The following is a 25,296-nucleotide window of genomic DNA, read 5'->3' on the forward strand; positions in this document are numbered from 1 at the left end:
CTTCCAAATATTGAGCCTCTGTTAATACATTAAACAATGGCAGGTTTCTAAAAAAACAAAACTGTTTCTTTAACATTAATATTATTTTTTGTACCTACCACAGATGGATTGAATAGTTTACACAATGTTTGGAGGAATAGATTTGTCTCATTTAGTCTTGAGTGCGAGTCTAGTTTTAAGACGCTTTTTTGAGATACACAACTCCAACTGTCTTATTTTGTTTACAGTAGTAGTCAAAAGCAGTTGCTTGGTTTCAACAGGAGAAACACCGTCTATGGTAAATTGCAAGCTCTGTTTTATCCCCTCAATTTCTTCACATAATAAATGGAAAAAGGGATAGGAAGACCTTCTAAATTATTTATTAATTTTAAATACTCCAAACTTTTTTAAACGTAAAAAAAAATTATTCACTTTTATTTGTTATTTTAGCATCTATTCGCATATTTTACGAATTTAACATCTATTCCGAATTTTAGCAAAAATTAAGCATTAACAGAAAAATGCCCAAAATACGTGTCTCTACACATTAGGTATAAACCCACCATTTCTATTGTACATAGCTTTATAAAGAGAAATGAGAATTCTCAATTTGGCATTTTTTTCGAGAAATTCTCGAGAAATAATTCTCGAGAAGGAACACTATATTTTATTTATTTTTTATTTAATTTACACCAAGAAGGCCTAACAGGTAAACCCAATACGCCTTCCTGGCCAAAGACAATTATACAAACATATATGTACACCATCCATATATACACAAATACACAAATACACATACATACATACATAAATATAAAAATACACATATATACATATACATACATACACACCTACACATATATATATATATATTCACATATACATACATATACATATACACATACACATACAATGCATACATCCATATACATACATACAAACATTATACATGCATATACACATAAACACATAAATAAAGATAAATTACTCATATATATAAAAATAAAAAATAGCATACATACATATATAAATAAAGATAAAACCAACATACATACACATTATGCTAAATAATAAAATTACAAAATGAAAACAACATGTGTAAATATGTATGTAGCTAGAAGTCATTTAAAATATGCTGCCTGACAGAACTGTATGATGCAGTAAAAACATCAAGGCTCACAGAAAGCAGGTTAAATAATAGAATGGCTCTTGAAAGGGGTGAGTCATCAAGCACATTAGTTCTGGCCCGAATAGGCAGGAATAGAGTTCTGGAGCGAGATTCTCTCAGTTTCTCAGGTACCCTAAGTTTAAGATTACACAGAACTTCAGGAAGATGACATTCACCCTTAGAATTTTTAGAAATAGCTTACCAAGATGATTGTTTCAAGATATGTATGTATGTATGAAGGGAATGAGCTCCCAAGTATGAGACAAAAAATGCTGGGAACCACTGTTTCACATAAAAGGTATCTTTATGTCCAATACGTCGACTTGGAAGATGTTAAATTTTCATGTTTTTTAAGGCCCATATGTATATGTACATAGGTACTTTGTATTATACATTTATATTTTCAACTTTCATTCACCCTAGCAACGCTGGGCACCACACTCTTACTTAAGCATGCAAAGTTTCGGCGGTCGATTATGAAGGAATTTGAAATATGTCCGTATACGTCAGTATGACCGGAAGTGTATCCGTTGCCCGCTCGATAACAATGGTAGACGCAGTTCCGTTATCGACCTGACCATCATCATCATCATCGACTGTTTTAACTGTTTTGACACGACCCAGGAATTTTTCGCCATCGAACGAGTGTGTTTGTCGATGTCGGTGATCGATTGTGACCGGTCGTCGGGTGAGCCCGAGTCGTGATCTCATCGCGAAGCATTTGAAGATGTGCCCGTCTGCCGATTTTTTCTTTTGTTTTCACTTTATATAACCGAATCATTTTTAACGGAGGATTAGTAGACTCATACCGATGGACCGGTCAAGAGTAAAAGTAAAGGCCACCGTGAGTACGACGACTAAATATCCTTGCAAAATCATCATTCAAAGTTCAACTCGCGTATAATATTATAATAATATGCGCAACGAAAGTGTTGCGTATGAAGTGTCTCCGTACTTTATGTGTGAAAGTGAAATTAAAACCACCTATTGGTTTATCGCTTTTTTCTCAGATCAATTTCCATTCAAATTCGGTTAGAATTTAGACTGTAGTGCGTGTGCTGTTTTTCAATTAAATGGAAATAAGCTGACGAAGCCGGTTGTAGTTTTGTGACTGTTGTTTGAATGTTAATAGGTTAACCTTTTATTCGATTTTTAAACATACTGTTTTTGAATAAACAAACACACAATTAACCATTCATATGTAAAATTATCAAGATTCTTCAATAAAAAAAAAAATCCTTTCATAGAATCGTTACATAAATTGCAATTACATATAATTTGTAGCCTATACTATTATTTTGTTATTCACACATTCATTTCAAACCACTTTATTTCTATCCACTTATTTTTATCACTAATCTGTAACTATTATATTAAGTGATTGCATAAGTTCATGCCCGTTTACCGATAAAATACCGATTCAAATCGGGCATGAACTTATGAAACCTTTTTTATATATACGAATTTGGTCAGTTAATTTATTAGTTTGATAAGTAAATACTATTTTTGAATACATTAAAACTTCTGTTATATATATATATAAAATATAACTAGGAAATTACTTACGCTGTTATATACGTATGCATATTTATTTATATGAACATTAGTGATAGCATAATGCTACTACCTATCAACTGGAATAACAATTTAATATATAATTTCGAATGAGACTTTGTATGTAACTATTCTTGGTTCGTAAATCCGTGACGTCATCGAACAAATTAATATTCAAATAAATTTAAATAAAATAGAACTATTCGAATAAATTTAATAAAATGTTTACTATTAGATTGGTCATGTTTAAGCGGTTTATATTACAAAAACATTAGTTTATTATAATTAGTAAAATAATTATTTTAGAACTTATTTATCCGTTTCCATTTAAGTCTATAGGTATGTAAATTTTCAATAAGAAATAACTTAATCGATTAATCGATATAGTGCATGATAGTTATGCATGTAAAAAGCTCTAACTAACATCTTTGATTGAAAATTAAATGTATGTATCTCTTTATCGATAAAATTTACTTCATCATTAAAATGTGTTATTGATGTAATTGAACCTGCTTCGCAATTGCAATTTATTGAAAAATTATGCAATATGTAATTTCACTATGCGTTTTATAATCATCGTTCGACAGTCACCGAACTACGACCTTTAGCACGCGCTGAATAATGTCGCAAATATGCAACTTAAATTACGATTTTTTTATTATTATCTCCACTTATTTAATCAAAATGTCATCTTTAATTCGTTTCGTTTTATTTTTAGGTGATCATATTATTCGCACTCTGCGTAGAGGTCACTCCGAGAGCGCTCGAAGAATATGGCTGGACCCCGTTGGAAATAGTCACAGAACCTATACAAACTAGTCATGGAGGAACGTTCGAAGTTAAAAATCCCATCGTGGAGAATCTCTTGATCAATGCAATCAAATCATCAGCGGCGATGATAAGCCAAATAGAAGGAATAAACAAGTACGCGATAATGTTGAATACGGCGAAAAAGAAGAAAGTCGATGTGCAATTGTTACCTGTAAATCGCAATATTCTTATCGAATCGCCCATCTTAGATCCTTCTACGATACACAATGAAGTTGAGAGCATTTTGAAAAAACGGCAAGAGAATAGCAAGAAGTTTATGGAGGCTTTCAAAAACACTAACAATACAACAGCGCACGAGTGTGATTGTAACAAAACCTTAAAAGCAAATGAAGACTTTTCCAATCACGGGTCTTTAGAACCAAATGTAATACACAAAAAAAACGACGATTTGTTCCAACTGCAACCAGAAGTAAGGGCTTTAAATGCATTCACTAAGTTGACCGAATTCGAACAGAGTTATTCAGAACAAAATTCAGAAAACGCATCGTCAAACAAAGTCGAAAAATTCGTCGACAATTTGCCTCAAAAGGATACAAACGCTTCAATCTCAACAATTAATAATAAAAATAACGCTAGTCAAAATTCCAATATAGAAAACGGTGTTCAAAAAAGCAACGGCGTTTTAGTGAAAGTCAACAAAATTAATATTTCAAATAACAATAAAGCTCGCAGTGCAATAAAACAGACTGTAAAATCCGACATATCAACTTCGGCTACGAGAGAAGAGGAAAAAGAAAATTATCCTGATCCGGCGCTGTTCATCAAGGCTGTTAAAACTGTTTCGCATAGATTTCAATCTCATAGTATTCCAGCATTCCTTTTAGAACAGGAAACGGAAACCGAGACCGAAATACCGACGTCTACAATATTCGAAGAATCTGAAATTACGACTTTGAATCCTATCAAATCATCGAAAAGTCTAACCGCAAAAATAGGTGGGTTTTTAAGAGAAGATTCAAAAAATTCACAGTTCGATTTGGGCAATATTAAAATCGTATCGAGTGAAAACAAAAACGACAAAACTAGCAAAAAATTAGAAGATTCGAAACAAAGCGAATCTTCAACCAAAGGAGGTACTCTGAGAAAAGTAACTAAAGTCATCAAACAACCGATCAGAACTTTTGCGCAGTCTGTCAATATAATCACCACTCCTTCTTCGAATTCCTACACAGAACAAATTTCTACTCAAACTAACGGTTTTGGAAGAACCTCTATTAGAATTCAATCGTCAACGATAAGTCCTGTCACGTACGTTAAAAGTTCAACGAAGAGCGCAAATCGAGAAGAGAATTCGAGACACAGTGTACACGCTGGATTTTTAAACATTTCCGATACAAATTTAGAAATAAACGTTCAACATTCCAACACATTTAATTCTCAAAGCAAGAACGTAAACGAAAACAATTTACATAAGGAAAGTTTGCTTCGTGATTCTTCAGATCGGTTTAGATTGCAAAAAAAAGAAAACGCAAACACGACACCTGCACCAAAGATTTCGACGAAAACCATAGTGAATCCCGTAACCTTCGATATCAAAACTAAAGGCGTAGATAAAAATATCAACAATTCACTAATCTACCAACGAGGTTCGCAAAAGTATATTCCGTCGAAATTCGAAACCATATCGCCTTTCGTTTCAGACTCTCAAGTGAAGCAAATCTATTCTGAAATCGGAGTTATTCCAAATTTACCACCAAATCCTGAACTAGATCTGGAAAGAGGTCCATTAAGACATATAAATTTCACGAGACAAAACAATGAAATTGCAGAAAGCGCAGATAACAGTGTCAGAATAAATCGGACAAATATAAATCGCAATCCAAATACTTTCAGGACAAATCAAGAATCTTTATCTACTACCAGTTTTGAATATCCTTCGAGAACATCAGGGCAGTCCAACACACAATCCACCAATGCGAATTCTAACAATGCAAACAGAGGATCTAATCGAGGTGTCACATCTTCAAACACAATTGGGTCTACTTCTAGTTTAGCATCTTCTTCGAGAGCTACAGGACAGTTCAATCAGAACTCAAATGTTGCAACTTCTGACAGTACAAGAAGTGTAAATACAAATAGAGGCAATAATCTTGGGCAAACTTCTTCAAATTCAAATCAAGAGTCGGGATCTACACCTAGTTATGCATTTTCTTATGGATCTACGGGACAACTTAATTCAAAACCAAATTACATTAATTCTGACACTGTACGAAACGTGAATTCAAATAGAGGAAACAATCAAGGATACGTTTCATCAGATGCCAACAAAGAATATGGATCTACTACTGGTTTTACATCTTCAAGAACTACGGGACAGTTTAGTTCAAAGTTCAACGGTGTAAATGCTAGTAGTTCAGAAAATATTAACGCAAATACCGGAAATAAAATCAACCAGCTTTCTTCAAATGCGAGTCAAGCATCTGGATCTACTTTTGGAACTGCTTTTAAGGGAACAGGTGAATTTAATTCAAAAACGAATGACATCAATTCTGGTAGTAGAGGAAATGTTAATACAAATGGAGGCATCAGCGGTGGCCAAATTTCTTTAGATGGAAATCAAGCATCTGGATCTACTTTTGGAACTTCGAGAGGAACAGGACAATTTAATACAAAAATTATTGACGATAATTCTGGTGGTGCAGGAAATGTTAATACAAATAGAGGCATCAATGGTGGCCAAATTTCTTCAAACACAAATCAAGCATCTGGATCTACTTTTGGAACTGCCTTTAGAGGAACAGGTGAATTTAATACAAAAACGAATGACATTAATTCCGGTATTGCAGGAAATGTTAATACAAATAGAGGCATCAATGATGGCCAAATTTCTTCAAACGCAAATCAAGTATCTGGATCTACTTTTGGAAGTTCTTCGCGAGGGACGGGACAATTTAATACAAAACTGATTGGCGATAATTCTGGTAGTGCAGGAAATGTTAATACAAATAGAGGCATCAATGCTGGCTCCATTTCTTCAAATGCAAATCAAACATCTGGATCTACTTTTGGAACTTCTTCGAGAGGAACAGGACTATTAAATACAAAAACGATTGACGATAATTCTGGTAGTGCAGGAAATGTTAATACAAATCGAGGCGTCAACGCTGGCTTCATTTCTTCAAATGCAAATCAAGCATCTGGATCTACTTTTGGAACTTCTTCGAGGGGAACAGGTGAATTTAATACGAAAACGAATGATATTAATTCTGGTAGTGCAGGAAATGTTAATACAAATAGAGGCGTCAATGCTAGCTTAATTTCTTCAAATGCAAATCAAGCGTCTGGATCTACTTTCGGAACCTCTTCGAGAGGAACGGAACATAATTCTGGCAGCGATGTTAAAGCAAGTGGAGGCATCGCTGGTGGTCAAGTTTCTTTAAATTCAAATCAAGGACTCGGATCTACCGCTAGTTTTGAATCTTCTTCGAAAGCAACAGGACAATTTGGTATAAAATCAAATGATCTAAATTCTGGTAGCGTACAAAATGTCAATGCCAACAGAGGCATTGGTCAAGGCTTCGTTTCTTCGAATATAAACAAAGAATTTGGATCCACTTCTAGCTTTTCATCGTCTTCGAAAACTACAGGACTAATAAATTCAAACGCAAATGATGTCAACTCGAACAGCACACGAAATTCAAATTCAAACAGCGGCAGCATTTCGTCAGATTTAAATAAGGAATCAACAACAATTTCCAGCTTTGCCTCTTCTTCGAGAACGACGGGGCGGTTGTCTTCACAATCAAATGATGTAAATTCTGCCAGTACAAGAAATGTAAATACGAATCGAGGCCCCAAGGAAGGTGACATTTATTTAAACGCGAATCAAGAATTTGGACACACTTCTAATTTTGAATCAACAGGACAAATTAATACAAATTTAAATTATGTAAATTCTGACAGTGTACGAAACGTTAACAGAGGCAACATTCTTGGCTATGTTTCTTCGGATTTAAACCGATCTAAATCTACACAAAATCCATCATCTAGTTATAATTTTGAATTGAATTCGGGAACAGAGCTGAAAAATCAAATCAAATCTGAAATTGCCTCCCAGAAGAACAACAATTTCAATGCAACAAACATTGAATCAACTGATAAGAAGGCTAATTCCAATATTATAAATACAAAATTGAACGTGCAAACAACGGCTGGTAGTCAAGGATCATATGATGCTAAAAATCAAGCAAATATTGGACAGCCCGGTTTTGTAACACCTCAAAATTCAATAATAGGATTCGCCTCCACGAGTGGCCCTGATTCGACTAAATTTGAGATCACGACTAAAAGTAATTCGTACTCGGATGGATCAACTAATGGAATAGCATCCTCATTACGAAGTGGCAATTCTAGAATAACTACAAGGCCATATTTCAATCCTGGAGAAAGTGGTTTCGGTACTATAACGCAAGCAGGAAAATCTGCATCATCAGATAATGATGATATAAATAAAAACGCATCATCGTCACTCGGCGCAAACGTACATCAGTATAACTTGGAATTGGGAAACAAACATAGAGGCGATGACTCCACGCAAAATTTACACCAAAAAGACAATTCGACCGAAGCAGCCTCTCGATTGTCCAAGACCAAGGTTAATAGCAACAATGCGATTGGAATCGATGATTCAGTACTAATCAATGTACCATCTTCAATCGGAGGGGGAATCATAGCAGGTAGTGCAAACACCAGAAATGTCAACGGTCAATCAGGTTTTTCTTCGACAACTTTGAACTCAATAGGATCTGCGAATTCCAACAGAAATGTATTACAAACAATCGACAGTACAATTAAATCGTACACAACGCAGAAGATTCCTAAATCTAACGGTGAAAATCTTCAAAATAAATTGAAAAGTACTGGCACAGAGAACACTGGGCTTTTGATCAACAATGGCTTGACAAGCAATACAAATGTGAGAGAAAATTCTTCGAGATATAATTTATCGAATAAATCAACTTCTTCATCGCGGCAAATTCAACACAATAAAGATCAACAATCGTCTCTTGATTTACAACACGGAGCATCTTCCAATGATAAATTAGCCAGTAGCTTTGTTGCAGCTCACGGAGAACCATTTTCAATCTCCGACGACAAAGAAAGAGGTGCCAAAAAATTCATCCCGTCAAGGTTCGATACGATATCTCCATTTTTGACGGATTCAAACATAAATAAATTATATGGAGATTCGCAAAAGCCTCGCTTTGAAAGCAACGGAAAGTCAAACACTATCGAATTTGATGATGGTAAATTGACAGTGGGACAGGAATATGGAAATAACGGCGTGGCAACAAGTACAAAAACCCAATACAGAGGAAGTGTTAAATATCATCCGTCTTACGTCGATTGGAATTATGGCGACAATGATTTTCCATCACAATTCAGTTACAAGTAAATATTCCAACTCTAATTCATGCGTAAAATACTTAAATTATAACTCAATGATAATAACTATTATTTAATTCCAGCTATAATACACATACAGGAATATCAGCCTTTCAAAAAGGAACATTAAAGGAAATCAACAATCAAAAAGTATTTGTAAGTTAATTGAATAAATATATATTATATTTAATTATATTTATTTTAGTACTATTTTAATTGACTTGTTATATTATTTTAGATTATAAGAGGTTCTTATCAATATACGGCTCCTGATGGCAGTCCTATAGTTGTCAATTATACAGCAGATGAGAATGGCTTTCATCCAGAAGTACTTATCAATTTAATATATTTTTAAATATATACATAGAATATTGTTTAAAATCTTCATATAAATTTTAGGTGGTAACACCGTTACCAAATTACGAAAAGGAATTTAAACCAGAAGTAGCTCAAGAGTTTGACGAAACAACGGAAGAATTAGAAACGACGAACCTACAAGATGCATAATTATTGATATTTGATTGAAATGAGGCTTGAATTTATTCGTTTGAATATGCTGATACGATGATTTGTATTAGAAAGTGTGAAATAAGTCAATTGTTGTGTAATATTAAGGTTGTATATATGTATGATTAAATTATTTTTTTTTAATAAACCGTACTTTTTCATTGAATGATACAATACACAACCAATCCCTGGATTTACAGAAAATATTACGTTCCGAAAAAAACTGTCCTTAAATTAAATTTCCATATATGTATGTACATACATATATGTATGTACCTATACATAGTATATAACAAAACTGATATATTGATACATTCTCTCTAAACAAGACTTCTATATTTATAGTTAAACTTATAAACTATTGATATGTATGCAAATTAGGATTGCCAACTGGGAAGTAAAAGAAATTGAGAACATTTTTCAAAAATATTTCATGTTATTAAAATAATCACACTAAAGCCTCGACATTAAGAACAAGTTCAAATTTAATATAAGATCGTTAACAACAGAAGTCGCCAACTTTTCGAACCCCACAAACCACAAAATTCATAATTTCAAATTCCTAATGAGCGTAGATTTTGAAAAAGATATACATTTGTAAAATAATTGCCAGAAAACTTTTATTTTATTTTATTTATATGGAATGCACCCAGTGGCATTGTTGATGATAGCATCAACAGTGTACAAGGCAAGTGCAGTGTGTCCTCCCCTTTTTTAAATATAAGAATAAATTTATCCCATATGTAATCATTTTTTAGGTAATTTTTATGAATTATTTACATAAATACGTTTAATAATCACTAGTAGCTTGAAGTCACGAGAGTATTGCAACTTTAAAATGACACAAAAATTCAAAACGGTTCAAAATTATAAAATTCAGGTATAACTAAAAATAGGTGCCAGTTTAATTTAATACAAACTCAAAATTTTTAACTGCAATCAAAATTTTTTTTACTAATTCTTGAAATCTCATTGCATATTTGCTAGCCCATTAACTTTGCCATTAGAAAAATGAAATCTACTGAGAAGCATTTTGTTTTACTAAATAGTGTAACGTGGATTATATAGTTGACTCTATTATTAGTATTATAAATGCTTATTTTATATAATATAAATAAATTTTTAGAAGTCGACTTAGTTAAAAAATAAAATATTTTGAGCATAAATATTTGACAAAAGAGAGAGAAAAAAAAAGGATTTTGCCAAAAAAAGTTGTTTCATTTACAATCCCTATTGTAAATGAAACAATCACATAAAAAGTACGTTAAAGTAATTATTTTTATTTTTCTAAGAATTTATTCAAGCTATACAGAATTGAAATTGAAATTTTGTCACCAAAATTTATATTTACATTGTACGTTTGTCAAAAAAATATTCAAAATAATTCTCAGATGTCTCTATCAAACATAAATGCGAACCAAATTCAAAAGTGCTAACATTTGCCTTTTGGTATGCATCTAAGTTGTATTTATTTTTGAGAGATGGCTCGTATTTTTAAATAAACATATATATCATCGATATAATTTCCTTTATTTTCCATTCATTAAAAATCATTAACATTAATAAATAGTATCGGCAGCTGATTGTTAATTACTCATTCGGTAAAGTTCATGGAAGCGAGCTTTGTCAACCAATACAAAATTAAATATACGCAAACATTATGTTTATTGTTTATTACAAAGCTTGAAACACGTATAATCTATTATTTTATTTCCTTTTCATAATAAAATTGTTAATTTATTTGCGATTATAATTATTACTAATAATACGAGCATGTGTGAAAAGAACATAATCCCATCATTAAAATTATGTCATTGCACAATTTATTGGGCATTAAAAGGATTAATTTATTACAGAACAATAATATCAAGGATACAATAAAATCTAAAGCTTTATTTCCAAATTAAAAACAGCAGCTCAATTTATTTTATTCCACGGATTAAATGGGATTTTAATTGAAATACAAATCAGAAGACAACCGTTTACCGAATAGTTAAATTACCATATTTTTGTCTAACATCACCTTAATTACATATAATCAGTGGCGGACTGGCCATACAAGCGAACATGCCCGATGGCATGTGGGCCCCACTATCTGTTAGAAAATAGGGGCCCTCAGTAAAATTAAATAACTTTTTAACTATTTCACGTGTGTAAAAATTTATAGGATATTGCACTTTGGGACCTAAAGTTTGGGTATTTTAACAAAACGAATTTCTTACGATATACACAAACAATTAATACCTGCTTTAACAGCCCAAGGATCGGTTAACTTTTTTTTATTAGGCTCGAAATGTAAGTTTCAACATTTTCGTGGGCCCTTTTGCCGGGCCCATTTCCAACCTTAAGGTTATGTATATGTATATACCAATACCTATGTAACAACTACATACTGAAATAAAAATGGGAATAAACAAATTTCTGTGAATAATATAAACTGAATTGCTTAAAACAATTTTGATAGGACGATTCATCATCAACCAGCGATTTAAATTTACTTCATAATAACATTTAATTATACTTCGACGATATAGTAAGATTTAAATACACAATTTTAAACAGTTTCGGAATATAAAATCTATTCCTTATCTAGACACAACCATGTATACAGAAATATAGGATAGGGGCCCCCTCCCCAAAATCCCGATTTTAGATTAACATTAACTGAAAATATTATGCATTTTTTTCAGGGACGTAATAGGGGGGCGCTCGCCTCCCTAAATTAAGGAATAGTGTGAATTTAGAAAATATTATGAATTTAACGATTAATGATATACTATGGATCTATGAATGCTACTGTATGTTACTTTTGGGTATCTAATAAAATAATCGCTGCTATGTGCTTTGAAAAAAAAAAGATTTTATTATTTCGAAACAAGTATATTTTGGTTTTTAAGTAGCATGCCTTGGGTAAAATTCTTAGAAATTGTTCATCCTATGGAGCGAATCGTTAGAAAGGTCCCCTTTACTTTATTTTGTCTCAAAAACAATGTGTAACGTTTATTTTTCCGAAAGTTCGTATATTTTTTGATTTCAAGAAAGGTTTTAAATTAATATTTTACTGAATCGGTTAAATCACAAATGATTTTATTTCTCCTATTTTATTTTATTTGCAGACGTCCATTCTCTCACAAAACAACGAATGAGATGGATTTAAACTTCATGTGTAACGAATTCGGTTCAAAACAAGTTTTAGTTATTTAATATAAATAATAATAAGTCACACAGAGCCATACACATTTTTCTATATTATGTAAACGTGATCAGCGATCGATTATGAGTTCGAATTTTTGCATGATCTCAAAACTTTTTCTATTGTTATTACGTACATATGTATGTACATAGAAAAAAATTTTCGCCTGCGGCGCTTTTTTCGCTTTTTAGATAATATTTTTTTATAATTATTTTTTCAAAAATAAGCTTATTTTTTTCATATTTTAAAACTCAATAAGGTGTATGCAAAGAATATTTTCCATTTTTAAACAAGATTTATTGAAAATTTTTCAATTTGACCAATCTTTGCCTGCCCCTCCCAAGAAAAAGCTGAAATGACGTCCCCGATTGTTTTATACCGAAAGTAAAAACCGCTTTTATGCCGCATTCTTTTATGATGCATTCTATTTACCTAGGACAAGGGTTAAAACGAAATTTACAATGTAATTTATGGATCTATTTTGCTTTTGCCATTTTTCTTGTACTTAAATTTGTTTATTCCCATTTTTGATTTTTTTTTTATCCTTGATTTTTGGCGTGATGGAAAGAAGAAAATTTTGTTATATGGGGGGGGGGGACAAATTTTTTTAACCCTGGGTGGGCCCCCTTTGACTCCTGGCATGTACTGATTTCAGTCCCAGTCCGCCACTGCATATAATAAATATCATTAAATTATACTCAACAATAAAATAAGCAAACATCGACGAGACAATGATAGCTTTTTTTCATTGTTGAAGTAGGCTTCACCCACGCTTTATAAAAACAGTCAATCGATTGTTATAACATATAATTAAATTCAAATTTATAATCACTTCCTTTCTTTTACCAAACTGTATACAAATAAAACGCTACTTGTAACTACATATGTATTAATACATGGCAAAGAATAATATCAGCTTTAGTTTGCGATAATTACCATATTAGATAAATAAGATGTTAAAGTGTTAAATTTACATCGACTGCATCCACATACATATGTACTACATACACAATAACGCATTTTAAATGATTGCTCATTTGTTGCAATAATTTTAATACAAAACGAATCGTTTGTTATGATTCTTCCCTATCGATGCCTTCTTCATCTTTACGACTTCAACTCTGTCCTTTTTAAATATTGCACATTTATTCACGCAAAATCGAAAGGTTGTAACTTTCGTGAATACATAAATAACCTTGTAAATACATACACGCATGCAATTACAATGAAATCGATTTCAAAAGTGTTCAAATATTTCAAAAAGTGAGGGCACTACAAAACAACTAGACATTTTTTAGGTACATGTTAACATCGACACGCGATACTGCATACACTGACTTTGAACCTAGTAACGAAATATATTTTATTAATCATCTCTTTGACTGATTTTGACTGTGATGTATCGCTTCCAAAGCTTCCACATACAAATACAAAATTGGGTTGTGACCAACCCATGACTTTATCTATGTATCTGAGGAATATAATTAGTATTAAAAAAAATCACTTAATGCCACACCCATTGGTTGTAAGACATTTTTCGATACACGTTTGAGTTTTAACGCAGAGAATTGAGCGTAAATGTATGGAAACTTACACAAGACAAAAGTTCTACATCCGGTTGTCAGATTTTTATTACTTAAAATCACTATCAGTATTATACACAATAAATATCAATAAGATTAAAATAATTTAAAAGGTTAAAAATAAAATAATAACTTCCGGTTTATTAAATTTAGTGATTTTTTTTCATTTTCATCACATTGATACAAGAATTATACTTGAATTTTTTCATGAAGAACACACATGTTTACGGGTCGAAAAAAATAGTGGAAGAAAAATCGAACAAGAGTAAACTGCTACTTCCGGTTGAGGGATGCTTACTAAATTTTATACATAACTTGGTATTACGCTTAAACTTCTATATATGAAATTTTAGTTCAATAAACTAAAAGGTTTCTGAGAAAAACATAAAAAACCTCGATTCTCTAGAATAAAAGTACTACTTCCGGTTCACATAAAAATATTTAAAAAATATAAAGATTATTATTGTTATTACTAAATCCCGGACCCTGAGGGGGCTGTATATTGTTCAAATGTTGTAAATGCATTGTTAAAGGTTTGCCAAACCTTTTTTACACAGGATTTACAACAATTGAACAATAAACGGCACGCTTCCGGTCCCACCTATAGTTATTACATGTAAAAAAATTTCAGCTAGCGGTTTGGGAGATAATTGAATTGAAAAACTTATAAAAAAGGACACCTATAAGAGGAGGTACCATTTCCGGTCAACTTAAAAATTTGAAAAAAAATTACGTCGTATCGATAAGAATTTCAGTAACTGATACTAAGTTTCAGTTCGATAGGACTAAAAATCCCCAAAATACACAGACACACACATTTTTTCTAGATCATGAAAACGCAATCACTAATCGATTCTAAGTTCGAATCAGTCAAAATCTCAAGTTCGAATTTTCGCATGACCACAAAACTTCATCTATTGTTACTACGTACATAGATAAAAATAATTCATATAACCAAATAAATTCATACCGTTATTTGAAATGATCGCACGTTGAGAAGCGCAGAATGTACGCAATTGAGCGTGCAAAACAATAATTTAATGATTTTTATAGACCTATTTTTGCATTTCATATACATATGTATATATGTACATAATACGCAATAGTGAGGGTGACAAGATACCCATCGAGAACTTACATATATAAAGACTGAGTGAACCATTGATTGTAATCATTTAAACTGAATTGCTCATCTGAATCGAGTGTTGCTTTAAATTTCTTTCGAAATGTTCCAGTGTCTGGTGAGTTTTATATAAAATTATTGCACAACGTCGAGTTGTTCTTCGTCGAGTGACTATTTTTACTGGTTTATAGGTATTTTTCATGCTATGCATGACGACATTGGCCCAAAACGACGGTCGATATACACCTGATAATTCGGGGAGGTAGGTATCGCTCGACAATTGCGCAAAGTTTAAATTTCCTACTGATATATACATATACATATATTTGTTTTTTATGTAGATATGGCGGCGATGGACGATATGTCCACGTCGGTGATGGAAATCGTGGAAAATATTCCGGAAATAACGGTGGATACGTGCACATAGGTGATGGTGATCGCGGCAGATATTCTGGAAATGATGGACGATATGTTCACGTTGGTGATGGTGACCGTGGGAAATACTCAGGAAATGATGGAAGATACAATCCAGATGGCTCAGGAGTTTATAAGTATGCCCATATATGCACATTTTGTATTATTCATCTATTTAAACAATATCCGAAATACAAAATCGTATTTTATCTATCTATCTATATAAAAATGAATGTCTGTGTGTGTGTCTCGAATAGGCACCTAAACCACTGAACTGATTACGATGGAACTTTCAGGATTTGTTGTATGCATGTTCAGGAAGATTTATGTGAAAAAAAATCGCCCAAAAACGGGAATGATTACGGAAAAAACGGGAATGAATGTCATTGCAACGCTATAATTTCAAATGTTTTCGCGTCGCGACCAACGTGTTCGCTTTCTGCGTTTTACCGACAAATAGGAACGGGAACGGGAATATTTTATAAATGTATGAAATTGGAAATATGTATGTAATCAATATAAGGGGTTTCATACTGTATAGTATTTATTTCGAGATGTTTCAATTATACTTACATAATTTTAAATTAAATTTCCAACTTAACTTAAACAAAACTGTTGATACTGTTGAAAAAGTACGGATGAACGCTGACTATTATCAAATGGATAAATTGCACATCAGATGACGGGTAACCTTTCGATGTGCACAGATGCAATTATTAAAATGGTAATTATTAAAATTGAGTTGGATCTTTCAGGCGAGTTTAATAAGGGAAGATTCGATAAGTTCCGAATCTTGCCTTATTAAACTCGCCAGAAAGATCCAACTCAATTTAATAATTGCATCTGTGCACATCGAAAGGTTACTCGTCATCTGATGTGCAATCAATCATTCGAGAAAACGAGAATTACGTTTAAAGCTGCCGTTCTGTTAATCTGGCGATTTTAGAGCGGATGCACCAAACCCTTATCAAATACATTTTAGAGTTTCTTGCGGAAATGAAAATACCAAAATTATTTTACAAAAATGTACTTACTCCATCGTAACCCCCATTGTCATCTTTCCTTTGTGATCATCATTAAAAATAGTTTAGTTTATCACGGATAATAACAGGACTTGATACGAATTTCAATACAACACTGCAAACTTACTGTAAGACATTGGACTAAATAACTATCATTTTTTGCTAAGTGGCATTCTCATTCCATTCAACTATATAAAAATTATTTTTATATGAGAAATAATCTTAGATTTTTAAGGATTATAATGGCGATATGTTTGAGTGTTACGATTTCCACTAAAATGTACCACATAATAAGCAAGGCATATAGGAATTTGGGTTTCACTTTTAGATTGTCCAAGCTCTTAAAATCCCATAGCACTGTTACCTTCCTTTGCTATACATTTGTAAGAAGGGATCTGGAATTTGCTAGGACTGTTTGGAATCCTTTCTATCGAGTACATATGAAACGTTTAGAACGCATAAATAAAAAATTCCATGCCTAGTGCAACTTCAGATTTCTTCACAACTATCAGTTTGTTTCTCAACGAACTAGGAGTAAAAATCGTGATTTATCGTGTTTTGCTTAAGCTTTTATATTATACAATAATTGAAAGTCCTTATTTTTATGTAAGATCCTATTCCAATGTCTCATCAGATCCCTCCGCAATTCTTCATTATTTCACATTAATCCCTGTTCTACCAACTATTCCTGTAATTCTTACTCTTTTTTTAACAATGTTCCCCTTCATATCAAATCCTTTTTGATGTTCATTTTCTTTTTGTAAATTACTATTGTTTTCTTAGTAATACACATTTTATTTGTATTATTTTACATAGATATACCAGAAAAACCTAACAGGTAAACCCCAACGCGCCTTCCTAGACAATTAATTACAAACATTCCAGCATTTTTACCACATAAATCGCTGTATTTTGAGACACTGAAGAACACAAAATTAACAGTTAATTAATCCATAGAGACATCTATGGATTTAGGCTTGTACATAAATTTTTACATATAGTACATAAATCAAATTCAGATATGTGTGACATAGCGGGTAGGATTGCCAATTTATTGGAGGAACCGTTTCAACAATGAAATCAGATTGGCAAACTCTGATAGGAAACGAACGACTTGGAGTCACAAATATCCAAGTCTGACCAGCACCATTAAAGATTAGTACGGGATCGAACCCGGTAGCCTCTCGGTGCTAAACATAAACGCAACCACCGAGCTACACTGCTGGCATATGTATAATACATAACCAGCAGTATGGCTTAATGGTAGCGTGTATGTTTAGCACCAGGTGATCAGTAGGTTCAATCCGCCATAATGCTGGTTAGATTTGGGGGTATTTGTGACTCCAATGCGATCGCTTCTTATCAGAGTTTGCCCATTTTATCTGATCATTGTTGAAACGGTTCCTCAAAATTGGCAAAAAATCATCTTTCCTGTTGTCACAAATCTTCTGTATTTATTGTGTGTATAATTTGTAAAAATTATGCACAAAATATAAATCCATAGATGTCTCAATGGAGTAATTCTGTAATTAATTAATTAATTAATTGTTATTTAGTGTTCTTCAGCTTTTGGATTTACAGTTATTTGTGTAAAAATAAAATGCTGCATTGTTTGTAATTAATTGTCCAGAAGGCGCATTGGAATCTTCCTATCAAGCCTTCCTGGTTTGTAAAAACAAAATAATAACTACCATTATTCAATGTTTTTCTTCTTTATTCGTATTTTTATTTAGTTTTTTTCATTGTTGCAATTTTTTTTGGATACTTTTTTACAAACCTCCTTTACGTTTCACTTTTTTTACGTTTTCAATTTGCCTCTTATCCGATCGTTTTCATACTTTGCCATATTGCTCATTTGGGTCATCAATATAAGTAAATAAATCCTCCGCCATTACGATAGAGATGAAATATAGAGATGAAAATTTGAAATCTGGGTCACGTCTATGTAGTCTTTAGTTTTATACATAGATGGCGGTAGTAAAATAAAATTATTGGTAGTAGTAAAATAAAATTAAAATTCAGGAAAAAAATTGCCTCTTATCCGATCGTTTTCATACTTTGCCATATTGCTCATTTTGATCATCAATATAAGTAAATGAATCCTCCGCCATTACGATAGAGATAAAATATCGTTTAAGACGCGTTTGAAGTTTGCAAATTTGAAATCTGGGTGACGTCTATGTAGTCTTTAGTTTTATATATAGATGGCGGTAGTAAAATAAAATTATTGGTATTTTTATTCAAAATAATAATTTATATATCTTATTGGTGTCAATATTATAGACGTTGTTGTATCTCAAAGCATAGCTACATTTGTATGTATGTATTTTGATTGAAATTCGTTTCGTGATACTTTCAGCGGCGACAGGGGAAAATCAGGAGGTGGATATAAACCTGACAAATACACACCGAGTTCTCAAAACCCAGCAAATAAAATGAAAAACCCACCAGCACCACCGAAAAAATCAATATACGACGGCCAAGACAGCGGAAAATACAAAATAATCAGACAAGAAGACGACATCATGCCCGATGGTTACCACTACCTGTACGAAACCGAAAACAAAATCTTAGCCGAAGAATCGGGAAAAGTCGAACAGATCAGTGCGACCGAAGATGGACTGAGATCGAAAGGATTCTACGAATTCGTAGCCCCAGATGGAATTTTATACAGAGTGGACTATATCGCCGACGAAAACGGCTTCCAACCAACCGGAGCACATTTGCCCAAATAATTTCACACATGCAATGTATAATATTTGAATTTTTGTATAAATAAATCAACTGTCACGATAAATTCGCTATTTTATTATTGTTATTTGCATCACAAAACGCGAATAAATAGCACCGATACCATCCGAAAATATATGCGAATGCCAAAAATCGACAAGACACAGATACATAAAATTACAATAGCGAAAATATATACACCTGTCGGCGAACAGTAAATAACGCTAATTATCGAATTAACAACGAACGCGATATTCAATCAATCGAATGCGTAAATTAAAGACGCGTTCGAAAATATGTATCCTTTATTATATAACAAAACTAGCGTGCGAATTGATTTTTAAATGCTTTTTATTATTACGAAATTATGTCCACAATACATCTTATACCTATTTCAATAGCTACTGATCTACTGATCATTTTCTATTTTACAATTTTAATTTAATTTTGTTAGTAATCATAGTATAATATTATTCTAATGTTAATGTATAGCATAATAGGAAAAAGAGCTAAAAACCTATTTACAATTTTTATAAATGCTCATAATACATCTAATACATAATATTAATTAAAGACTCTCTAAAGTCGATTATCTAAAGCAGATTGTGTTTAGGTAATCTGTGTTTATACCTGAAGGGTATAGACATTTTGTTGTAATCACCGAGACACCGAGAATTAAATAATTACATAATAAATAGAGACCGGTAGTGTTTGCTGATTCGTTACGCAATTTATTTTTAATATTATTCTATGGTGTTGATTCGCTTTTTTTATGAGTCACAAATTGCATTCGAAATGTCTCAATATATATATATTATACATATGAAATGTCACGCGATTATCGCGATTATGGACAACTGACGACACTCTCGATGTGTATCAAAATGTCACTGGAAACATTTTCAGTGTGGGACAATGTCGATAGGAAAATTTTACCATAAATAACGATCCTCGAACGTTTGCGATAAAAATATTAAAATATATTTAATTTTTCTAGGTGCGCTTATCCTGATATACATAATAAAATGTGTATAAGAAGAGCGCATTTAGCATAAAATAGCCGTATATTTTTTGGCAGCCTCATTTCGAAATCAAAAGTGATATATTGAGAATACTAGAATATTGATATCGAGACGATTTTCCGAAGGTTGAGAGTGATTCGGAATCTGAATTTGAATACGTTTATAAATATTACAGACTTAGATTCGTTTTCAAAGATGTGCGCTTACACAGGATGTGCCAACTGCCTCCGTATAATAGGTATATTTCATTAATGCGAAAAACATTCCAAAAACCGTTTAGAGTATAATAAAGGAAGTTTAATGTGCTATTAATATCATAATAAATTAAATCTATGCCGTTTTTCTACTTTAGATCATTTATTTTAAATAAAAGTAGCTGTCTAAGGATGTGGTGATTTAAAATTAATTTTAATAGTTATTATTCATAATTTTGTCACATATCAATATACGTTTAACATAAAACCAAATTGAAATTAAACGAATTATGGTTTATGATAAATGATGACTAATTCTCTGATATGATTTTATATGAAATATTTGTAAGTGATTAAAATATTTGATCATTTATTAAACACTTAGTAACTGTATTGCACTAATTTGGTCAGAAAATACTGTGGGATTTAGTTTTACAGCCAAAAAGAATTCGTGTATGAATGATTAGCTTGGTATGCATGAGTTGAAGAATGGTTGAGTTGTCATCTTGTTATGTGACCCGCTATAAATCAGTTCGCTGTGGCTCTCCGTCAAATAAACAATGTTATAAAATGAGCTCCAAGTCGTTAATATGGCTACACAAAAATAAAAAAATATACAATAAGATGAAAAACATAAAAAGAACCATAATTAAAATCAAATAAGGGTAAATATATAACAAATATAAAAATAGAAGATGCTACGATCCCAACCAAAAAAATCACTCAACCAGATAAGTATATTTTAGATTAAACAAATCCAAATCAATAGCATCCGGTTGAGTAGCTCGATGTTGATAGGCGACGAAAACATCAAACTGGTACGTGCCTCAGGCGAGGAAAATAAATAGCGGTATCTAATATATCCGAGTTTGCTGGGAACATTGAAGTTTAATTCAGCAAGATTTTGAGGATTGCACACATTGATTTATAATACACTATGATGTATAATATGTGTATTATACATCAATGATTGCACACCAATCCAATCAAATGCTTCCCCAGATATATGTACTCTACGCCGTGACTCGAGGGAATTATTATTATTTATTATTTATTTATTATTTATTAATAGTTTTGGACCATTGTGGCAAAACAGGAAGAACCTAATACGCCACAATGGCCTACATTTAACAAAGATAATATAAGTAAAAAACAGAAAAATTAGAACGCAGAAAACATGGTAAAATAAAATAATAATAAAAAAGAAACAAAAGGAAAATAATAATACAATTAAAATAGTACATAAAAATGTACAAAAGAGAAAGAAAAAGTAAAATAAATAAAACAAAATATGAATAAAAAATAAATAAAATCACAGCGAGGCCCAAATGGAAGAGAGTAGATTAAGATTCCACTCATACATCACATTCAAATTAAGAAAGTAATGATGAGCGCAGGTTACCAGATAAATATGTTAAAATAACATCCGATAATCTACGCTCCCCAAGGTGGAAAATATCACATTCAGGGACGGCAGCAACGATTTCATTGAGAAGTCAAATAGCTCTTGGAATAGGAGCCATTCGAAAAAGAACTGTGCGAGCAGCAGGTACAACCATCAAATGATGATGGCTAACACGCACATAATTATTAGGGACATAAAGTCCCAACTGTTCCAGCAACAACGGGCATGACGTATTACCACGCAATAGCTGGAGAACGAAACGAATTAACGAGAAGTTTCTCCGAAGTTCAAGGGAATTATACCCAAGCATGCCCAAAAGGAAAGGAGTAGGATAGAGATATGGGTAGTACCCATACTCTTTCTTATAAAGAAAACGAATAAATGCTTTTTGCACTTTTTTGATAATAAGAGAGTAGTTTGCTTCATGCGGATTCCACACAATCGCATTATACTCTAGCTTACTTCTAACAAGCGAGTTGAAAAGCAAGCGAGAAGACAAGGGGTTGGAGAATAATCTAGCATATCTCAATACAAATCCAAGTCGACGAAAGGAAACGTCAGCGACTGTCTTGATGTGGTTGTGAAAGGTGAATTGAGGATCAAAAGTGATACCCAAGTCGACCAATATGAATATAATATGAATTATAATTACTATGTATATTTATTCTCTGTTTCTAAATTTATTCTATACTATATGCACATTGAATACGTCATTTTCCATATCAACTGGAATTAAAATTTATTACAGTTGGTCAGTAACAAAAATAAAGTAAAAATACGAATTAATTGTTATTTTATAAAATAAGTTATTTTATTGGATTGATCAAAAAGTGCATTCATAAAATTATAAAATCACTTTCGGCACAAAATCATTTCAATTTTGAGTATTTGATTGAAAATTTGAATTTTATATTTAATATCAATCATAAAAAGTTTGGAATATTTTCAATATTCATACATGTACATAATGTACATATGTATATCATCATAATCATTATCATTTACAGTCATTCACCACCATCAGCTATTGGTTCAAGATCTTTTCGATAAGTTTTAATTCGTATCTGTTTTAGACAACTCTCATCCCTCAATTTTTTTTAATTCATCCACCCATATCCCCTGTAACTTTCCTTGCACCCTTAAAACATTCTTCCGGATACAGTTTGAGCACTTCTTTCGTCAATCTATTGTGCCGTTCGATATCCTTCCCCTCAATTTATCGCAAATTCGAGCTAATGGTATCTCAAATTTGTTGAATTCTATAAAAATATACTACCTACACAATTAACTTCTCACAAATTCGCTGTATATCAAAAAACAATTGTTGATTGTCCATAGATGTCTCTTTTGTATTCTAGTCCTGTTATTTTCAAAAAATTGTTAGTACTTTTGTACAAACATAATCTAACCATATGCCTTGGGGTAATTCTTTTATTGGCACATGAGATGTATGTAATAAAATTAAATTAAAAAAATGATGTAGTTTGGGTATATGAAAAAAATGGTACTCGAAATTTTCTTAGGCATTCTACGACGTTCCATAAAATTTTCATAAATTTGAATTATATTTTTTCAATCCAACTCACGTTTTTTTTTTATTAAAATTTAACTTTATTGAATTTAGCACTTATAAAAACTAAAGGAATAAAAAAATTATTATTAATTTATATTAATTAAATCAAGATTTTATTTTTAAACTTGCAGAATACCCCATTTAAATTTTACTCGTGTTATATTTAAAAAAAATAAAATAAAAACTGCAACACCTTTTATATAACTCAAAGATATGCAACGAAACGCTACAAATATATAAATTATTGTTTATTTTATAGCATAAAAATGGTGTATCGTCCCACATCCTTTTTCTGAGTCTTCTCTTAATGGCATACTTCTCAGACGACACCTTGAGCGTTTGTGATTGATTTTATAGTTTAATTTAGGCAGCGTGGATCGAGCTATATAAACCTGGCTTATCATAGAAACGAAATCATTGGTGAGCACACTTTACACCAAAACACAGTAACATAACAAATAAAAAATGAATAGATTTTCGGTGAGTCTTAACAATTAGTGAAATAAAAACAACAACAACAACAGTGTAATATAGAAATCAGTGCATTTTAATCAATCGTGATTTAATTTTCAACAGTTCGTTTCATTATTTCTGCTGATAGCAGTAGCTATAGCTGACGATGATGGACAATATAGACCCGGAAAATATGGCGAAGAAGGAAAATATATACCGGGAGACGAAGGACGCTATACCTCTGGAAAATACGAGGGTGATGTCAGGTTAGTAGTTGATAATTGTCTAGGTCGGTTTTGTGTTTTAATCATACTTATGTTAATTATTTATTTGATTTACAGTGGAAGAAGTGTATCTCCTAAGTTCAGTTCTTTCAACAATCAACAGTTCGTTAACCGGTTCATCGTAGATGCATCTGCTAGCAACATTTCCCCATTTTCCCAACTTCCAAAAAGCTCTTTCGGAAAATTAGCACGCGTTGAAAGCAACGGATTCGTCCCATCATTCGGAAAATCTCTAAATCCAGAAGCTTCCAGCCGCGTGCTGAAGCTCGAAAACGAAGTAAATCCAGATTCGTATCATTACGCTTACGAAACTGAAAACGCCATCAAAGGAGAAGAAAATGGTCAATTGGTCAATAAAAACACTAAACAGGAGGCAATTCAAGCTACCGGATTCTACGAATACGTCGGACCTGATAATGTCAAATACCGCGTTGAATATATTGCTGATGAAAATGGTTTCCAACCGGTTGGTGCTCATCTTCCCACCCCACCTCCAATTCCCGAAGAAATCGCCAGGATCTTAGTCAAAGTTGGTAAAAAGTAAGCCTCACCGATCGCCGACAATGAAACTTCGAATTATGTCATAATAGTTATGACGAGTACTTATAGTAGATGAAAAATTATAAAAAAATATATGAACCCAAAAAAAAAATATTTTAATTACATAAATAAAGATTATTTGTAAATATAAATGTTGTTTCACTTTACCTTGATCATCTTCATCAAGCCTCTCATCCTTTCAGGCGAAGTCTGTTGGATGACTTCAGGTAATTTTATGCACAAATCACATTTCACTATCACATTATTATTAGAACGACCACCATTTATTATATTGTAATTATTTTCAAATCAAAAACAAAATTATATGTATATTAA

At 32.2% G+C, this 25,296-nt stretch overlaps 3 protein-coding genes across 4 annotated transcripts in view; all 3 read left to right on the plus strand.

Annotated features, from left to right (window-relative positions):
• LOC143916079 (uncharacterized) overlaps positions 1-21,211 on the plus strand; it is a 104,243-nt gene extending 83,032 nt beyond the window's left edge. The window contains exon 2 of the mRNA XM_077437010.1: positions 21,173-21,211. The gene's annotated coding sequence lies outside the window, so the exon portion shown is untranslated. The remainder of the gene's footprint in view (positions 1-21,172) is intronic.
• On the plus strand, positions 1,781-9,603 carry LOC143922918 (uncharacterized). Of its 2 annotated transcripts, none has more exons than XM_077446340.1 (5): positions 1,781-1,991; positions 3,420-8,923; positions 9,001-9,073; positions 9,156-9,245; positions 9,317-9,603. In XM_077446340.1, the coding sequence occupies exons 1-5, from the start codon at positions 1,959-1,961 to the stop codon at positions 9,422-9,424; spliced, it is 5,808 nt and encodes a 1,935-aa protein (XP_077302466.1). In that variant the 5' UTR covers positions 1,781-1,958; the 3' UTR covers positions 9,425-9,603. The 2 variants fall into 2 exon arrangements, with proteins under 2 accessions (XP_077302466.1, XP_077302472.1); XM_077446346.1 differs by having other exon boundaries at positions 9,347-9,569.
• LOC143916498 (uncharacterized) lies at positions 15,389-24,964 on the plus strand. The gene is made up of 6 exons (XM_077437635.1): positions 15,389-15,441; positions 15,515-15,585; positions 15,665-15,874; positions 19,119-19,491; positions 24,260-24,402; positions 24,478-24,964. Exons 1-6 carry the CDS (start codon positions 15,427-15,429, stop codon positions 24,962-24,964), a joined length of 1,299 nt encoding a protein of 432 aa, XP_077293761.1. The 5' UTR covers positions 15,389-15,426.
• Positions 24,965-25,296: the final 332 nt, after the last annotated feature.

The sequence above is a fragment of the Arctopsyche grandis genome, chromosome 1, assembly GCF_051622035.1.
Source record: "Arctopsyche grandis isolate Sample6627 chromosome 1, ASM5162203v2, whole genome shotgun sequence".
Lineage (NCBI taxonomy): Eukaryota > Metazoa > Arthropoda > Insecta > Trichoptera > Hydropsychidae > Arctopsyche > Arctopsyche grandis.

Coding starts and splice junctions, on each gene's coding strand:
- LOC143922918 (XM_077446340.1), top strand. CDS start 1,959: ATGGACCGGTCAAGAGTAAAAGTAAAGGCCACC. Junction 9,074..9,155: donor TCAACAATCAAAAAGTATTT/GTAAGTTAATTG, acceptor ATATTATTTTAG/ATTATAAGAGGTTCTTATCA. Junction 9,246..9,316: donor AGAATGGCTTTCATCCAGAA/GTACTTATCAAT, acceptor TATAAATTTTAG/GTGGTAACACCGTTACCAAA.
- LOC143916498 (XM_077437635.1), top strand. Junction 15,586..15,664: donor ACACCTGATAATTCGGGGAG/GTAGGTATCGCT, acceptor TTTTTTATGTAG/ATATGGCGGCGATGGACGAT. Junction 15,875..19,118: donor GATGGCTCAGGAGTTTATAA/GTATGCCCATAT, acceptor TGATACTTTCAG/CGGCGACAGGGGAAAATCAG.